General features: G+C 38.9%; 1 protein-coding gene across 1 annotated transcript; it reads right to left on the bottom strand.

The window, feature by feature from the left end:
- Positions 1-1,056: 1,056 nt before the first annotated feature.
- On the bottom strand, positions 1,057-1,785 carry LOC308694472 (regulator of G-protein signaling 9-binding protein; the record flags this gene model as incomplete). The annotated part of the gene is made up of 1 exon (XM_081372022.1): positions 1,057-1,785. One exon carries the CDS (start codon positions 1,783-1,785, stop codon positions 1,057-1,059), a length of 729 nt encoding a protein of 242 aa, XP_081228148.1.
- Positions 1,786-6,387: the final 4,602 nt, after the last annotated feature.

Below are 6,387 nucleotides of genomic sequence, written 5' to 3'. Positions count from 1 at the left end.
AATTGCTTCATGAAGAAAGCACAAGCTTAACAAAACAAGCATAATTTACTTCATTTATTATAATAAATATATTTTATGTACACTAATTTAACATGAGTACAGTTCATATGTACAAATCAACTATCATACTAGAGTGTTTTTTAGAACACGCCTAAGGCCCGTTTTTCAAGAGTACAAGCAGTCAGTGATGGGCCATTTTCAGAGACATTGACCAATAGCTTGCAAAGGGACTAAAGGGATAGTTCACCCAAAAATGAAAATTTTGTCATCATTTACTCACTCTCAAGTTGTTCCAAACCTGTATGAATTTCTTTGTTCTGTTCAGTTGATGGGACACCATTGACTTCCATAAATACCATAAAAGTCAATGGTGGCCCACAACTGTTTGGTTTCCGACATTCTGCGAAATATCTTCCTTTGTGTTCAGCAGAAGAAAGAAATTCATACAGGTTTGGAACAATTTGAGGGTGAGTAAATGATGACAGAATTTTCATTTTTGGGTGAACTATCCCTTAACAAGAATCCTGGGGAGGACAGAAACACGATAAGCAACCTTAAATATGTCACCTACCTATATAAACTGTGAAACAAATACCCGTTAAATATGCACAACCCGCTGATGCTCTGTCAGAGAGTCACAAAAGTTGTATTCTTTAGGTCTTTGCAGAGCAATGAAACAGCCAGTTACCGATATGCCAAAACAATTGACAATTCATTTAAAATTCAAATTTTAGCTTAAAAAAGTACCTTAAGTAAAACACACTTCTGATTGTACACTGTTCAGTTGTTTTACCTTCAGGGGTTGAGGAAGCAGTCATGACGGACCACTGGAAGAGTTTTTATTCCTTTTGGCTATTCCCTTTAAACACTGATGCATTTTACTAATACCCAGGGCCAGGTGATCTGTTTATCTCCACATCAAGAGCAACAAAAACTGCCTCCGCAAATTGACAGGCCTACCGTAATGTAGCAACGTGTTGCTTCCTCCATAAGAAAATCTAAAGCCCTCGAGCCACTGTCTGTCATCCAGATATACATGCCAAACTATAGGCTACATTATAAATTAATCACCAGGTACCCCAGAATTCCAGCTATGAGTAAAACAGCAGTGAAAATGATCCCCGCGAATACTCTCATCGTCCCAGATTCTCCTTCGACCGTTTCTTTGGGTTCCTCCTCGCAGATCGAGATGACACCAACTGATGAATTCCCAACACTGACGGTGGATTTCAACTCGGCTCCCGCCTCCTGTTTCGCCTCGACTGCCCACGGCGCCACCTGGACCTTCATCTCCATCTCCTCCATCATCTGGTCCACCTGAGCGATCTCGGTCTCCAGCTCTTTGAGGTCCACCGTGTCGATGTTCGCATCGGCTTCGTATTTCATGTTTTGGACGCTCATGGCTCGCGCAGCCACGGTGGTGGTGCTGCCGGTCATTCCCGTTTGGATGAGGTGTCTCGTTGGCACTTTGAGAGGGAAATCCTGCCCGATCTCTAAGGATCGCTTCATGTCCACCTCCAGGAGATCCATGCTGCTGGTGAAGAGCACCCAGAGGCGCTCGTATTCTGCACGATCATCTTTACTGATGCTTTTGTCCTTCAGAAGAGCCGTCAGTTTAGTCCTGTTGGCCACTGCCAGCTCCTGGGCTTTCTTTCGGGTCTTTTTAAGTTCCTCACGCAGGTTTTGGGAGTCGGATGTGCTCCCCAAAGCGATAACAAGATGCCTGTAGCAAGCTGTTACTTTGTTCAGAGCGTCCAACATGGTCTTGCATTCATCTTTGCCCATGTTTGCGCGGGGATATGGATATGTTTCTCACTGAAAAAATCCCAAAGAAAATATTAATAACACGCTGGATGATAGTGTCTTCTAGTTTCCACGGGAGCAGAGCAGCCATACGAGTGCACTCATCATCATCATCATCGCTCTCGTCATTGCAAATTCCTCACCATCCATGTTGGTGCAGACAGCAACAGTCGGGCTTATCACTAAATGGATCCCTAAACGGCTTTAGTTGTGCTGCCAGAGATTAGAAAGCTTCAGTAGGCTATGTCCGCATGAATTTAAAACGTCGCCTCTCTTTTTCTTTTTGCGCAACGAGCATGCCATTTTAAACATAACAGGTGTTCATTTTAAAACTCCAAAGAGAACGTCTACCTCCATGACATCACAAAGGCATTCCGAGAGAGAGAGAGCAATGTAAACGGATTCTCCGAAGGCGGAATTTAAACAAACGCCAGAGCGTTCTTAAAGCGACCTGACGCGCGGAGTTGCTCGCGTGTGATGTTTTTGTCGATGATGATGATAATGATGATAGGGATGGTGATGATGCCGAGATTTTCATAAGACAGCAATCCGTTATTCGCCCGTCCACGGTGATACGAGTTTAAATAGGCTACGAGTAAACGCTTGCTGGTGAAATAACCAGTCACTCACATCCTGAGAGATCAGCCAAACCCGTCGCGATTGGTTGGCCGATACCATTTCATTCCTTTTTTTTAGGTCTCTCAAAAGTATTTATGAACACTATTTGGAAATTAGTTTTTTAATAAATACTAACAGCTTTGTTATAAAATGTGTTATTATCAAAAAAATTATATATAAAAACTAAGAATATTTTTGACATTGTTACATAGGCTTTAGATCTTTCTTTCTTTTTTTTCTTTCTTTTTTTGTTACAGTCTATGGTATAAATGTGATGCAGTTTGGAAAACAAAACATGTTATGAGCTTCTGTTTTGTGCTTTGCCTTTCCACAGTAAATGTTTGAAGAACAGGTGCTACATTTGAACAAAGAACAAGAGCTGATATTCATAAACCATTACAGTGATGTCATGGCTGAAAGGGTGCACAGCAAAATATAGTTGATCCTTTTCTTGGTTAGATTTAGCTCAAGTGGTTTTGGAACACCTTACAACTTTATCCCTACGCTACTTGGAAGTGTTGATGCTGCGTGGCTTATATGCTTTATTTTGTTCAGCAAAGCTCACAAAGGCTTACATTTGGACTTTAATTGAACATGTAAATTCTTATTTTACATGCTGCAAACAATTAGGAGTTTTTGATGAGGCATTAAAAGCAACAACAGGCACTAGCTCTGGAGAAACAAGCAACTTTTGAGCATCAAGCAATCTAATTTTCATTGTATTTTTTTAAAACTTTCTATTTTTTGTCATTTAGCCTCAGTTTATCTCAAGATTGAAGAGGCACTGTTTTATTAAAGATTTATTATATACAGTAGTACCACCTAACATATGACATTAAAATACAAACTAATGCAAATTATGCAATCCAAATAGTTATTATCATTTACTGTATAGTGCTGTATTATAAATCTAATTTAAATCAGTTATGCATATCATAAGTTGTGTATGTGCTATGGTTTTATTTTTAACCTTAAAAATGTATATAGCATCATTTCATACTTATTTTTATTTTGTCCTTCAAATTCAGATACAATTTTAATAAAGATTTCTTGCGCAAAACAGTTTTAGTTTTTATGATTTTTTTCCACATTCTTAATTCCCAGTCTTTCATTCCCAGATGAAGAATTTTCTACTTGTCATGTTAATTTAGGGTCCTCTGAATTGGAAAAACTAAATAGGAAAGTTCACCAAAACTAGAAATATGATGAGATGACTCATCATTAAGCACTATGTAGCACTGTATGATTTTTCAGTTAAATATAGCTATAGGCATTGTTTTCTATATGGGTCACTTTCACTTAATCACCATTGGCAACCACTCAACCATGTGCTACTTTCAATAGCATCTCATTTCAAAACATCTTATGCCAGATTGTGCCTCTCATTAACAGACAGCCACTTGTTGGAAAATAATGAAACGGGAGCCAGATGTAGCTATAAGATGTATTGCTTTGTGATGTATTGATTGTGCATTGACAAATGATATGGATTTCACAAATGGATTTTGCATGAATCTGTCTATCTATATCTGTCTGTCCGTCCGTCCGTCCGTCCGTCCGTCCATTCATTTCCACTGTTTCTGTAAATATTATAGTTTATTTCATCACACATTTCTCAGTTATCACCATGTTCAATAAGATCATAAGAGAGAAATAATTGGGGAGAGCTGCTCTGCAATATTTGTTCTAGATTGAATGAGAGACCATGGGGAGTTGAGAATGCCAAATATATTTGAAAGAAGGATTAGTCATGCATTAATAAGGAGGAAATATTGATTTTTGTTCTCAGTTTACCCTTTCCTCTGCACTTATCCAGATACAAACCCAGAGTGTCTGTGTAACGGTTAAGAATCTGTGCTTCCATCACAAACGTTGTGAGCAGGATCCCAGTCTGAGGCAAGCTATAGCTTTGCTTCTGTTATCACTATTGTCTCTTTGAGAAAGACGCCTAACCCCAGGTTTGCTCCAGCGGGAACGTCTCCGCAATTATCTCACTGGGAGATGCTCTAAATACAAAGCCACTGCCAAATAACAATTATACATTTGCATATTCACAGACTGCATTTGTCTTGTTTTAATTGATAATTACAGTGTTTTTAACATGTTTCTAATAGGATAGGGGTATCGCATATTGTTTTGCTGTACAATAAGAGCCATGATGTGTCTGAGACTTCACCTGCTGGGAGACCCAGAGGGTTTCCTCCACATAGAGGAAAAAACCTCCACATTAACCTGCTGTGTGCATGCAGAATAGGATATGCCGTTCCAACTGCTCCCCCATAGGGTGAAAAACAGCACGTCCCTGCAGGCCACTGGCTGAGTCAGCCTCCCAGTCACATCTGCCAGCTGTGCCACCCTACCAGTGTGCCCACCTCAAGAGACTTCATTCGGGTGATTAGAATACAGTATACTAGTAATCAATTATCAGTGTTGCCAATGCACAGGAAAAATATAAACAGGAAATTTCTGTTATTATTCTATTCTTATCAAAGAATCCTAAAAAATAAAATGTATCATGATATATGATGATATAATATTAATAAAATATTAAGTTTCTGCTTTCAACATTGATAATAGTCATAAATGTTTCTTGAGCAGCAAATCAGCATATTAGAATGATTTCTGAAGGATCATGCGACACTGAAGACTGGAGTAATGATGATGAAAATTCAGCTTTGCATCACAGGGATAAATTGCATTTTAAATTATATCCAAATAGAGAACAGTTCTTTTAAATTGTTATAATATTTCACAAATGAAAATGATAACTTATTTAGTCAAAACATTTACCTAAATGCTTATTTATAAAGCTTTTTTAGTACTTGATTCTTGATGAATCAAGCTAATCGAGTGATCTTATTTTTGCAGTGTTGTTTTTAGCTAGGTCTATTCATACATTTTTATTCTTAGCGAAAGCTTAAATGTATTTTGCGATTATCTATCTATCTATCTAATGATTTTTAGATGTATGTGTGCAGTCCGATTCATATTTCCCTTGGGGGATAATAAAGTCTATTTCATTTCATGGTACCTTATCCGATACCAACCTATCATGACATCTGGTGCTGGCAGCTTTTTGTTGTTTTCATATATACCTTAACAAATTCCATATTACTTTGTGCTTTGAGCAGATTTGATGCCCCAGAGCCACTGAGGGAATCTTGCAGGACACACAACCAATCATGCTCAGGCAAAATGTAGCTTGATGCTTAATGGCTCTTCTCCATGCAGTGGATGGAGAGGTGACCTGAAATACACCCACAACAGGAAGCTCTTATGGAGAGGGCAAATCAGTCCACAAGCTTGCAGCAGTAAAAGCGGTAAGGTTTGTTTTGGTGCCAGACTAGTTCTTAATTTTTCCTGGATATACTGAATTTAAAATGTAATCTTTAAAGGTATAGTTCACCCAAAATTGAAATTTCTGTCATAATTTACTCACCCTCATGTCATTCCAAACCTGTACGCATTTCTTACTTCTGCGAAGCATAAATATTCTTTATGCTATATTTTTTTGGTTCCTATTGACCTAGATTGTATTGACAAAAAAATGGTTTGATTAACAAACAATCTTCAAAATATCTTCTTTCATGTTCCACAGAAGAAAGAAATGCACATGTTTCATGCCTCAAAAGCAGAGGGTTCGTGCAACAGTTTATTAGACACTCTAGGGAATAAACAATAGTGTAGTGACACACACACAGACAACAAAAGATGTGTGAGAGCTCCAGAGCCGTCCGTACAGACACCTGCGGACACACTGCTGTGGAAACCACTTCAGATGCATGCCCAATGGGACGGGGAGCGAGACGAGACAGGACAGCGAGCGAACGGCCAGCTGTATAAGTCCTCGTCTAGGCATCCTGGGCACAGCAGCAGACAAGGGTAAGACACAAAAACACAGCAAAGGTACAACAAGAGACGATGCACACAAAAGTCTATTGACAACAAGGGGCAGACACAGCAGAG

Source organism: Scardinius erythrophthalmus, assembly GCF_964197995.2.
Source record: "Scardinius erythrophthalmus genome assembly, chromosome: 8".
Classification (NCBI taxonomy): Eukaryota; Metazoa; Chordata; class Actinopteri; order Cypriniformes; family Leuciscidae; genus Scardinius; species Scardinius erythrophthalmus.
The sequence above is the reverse complement of the archived record's forward strand: the minus strand, read 5'-3'. Positions and strand labels throughout refer to the sequence as shown.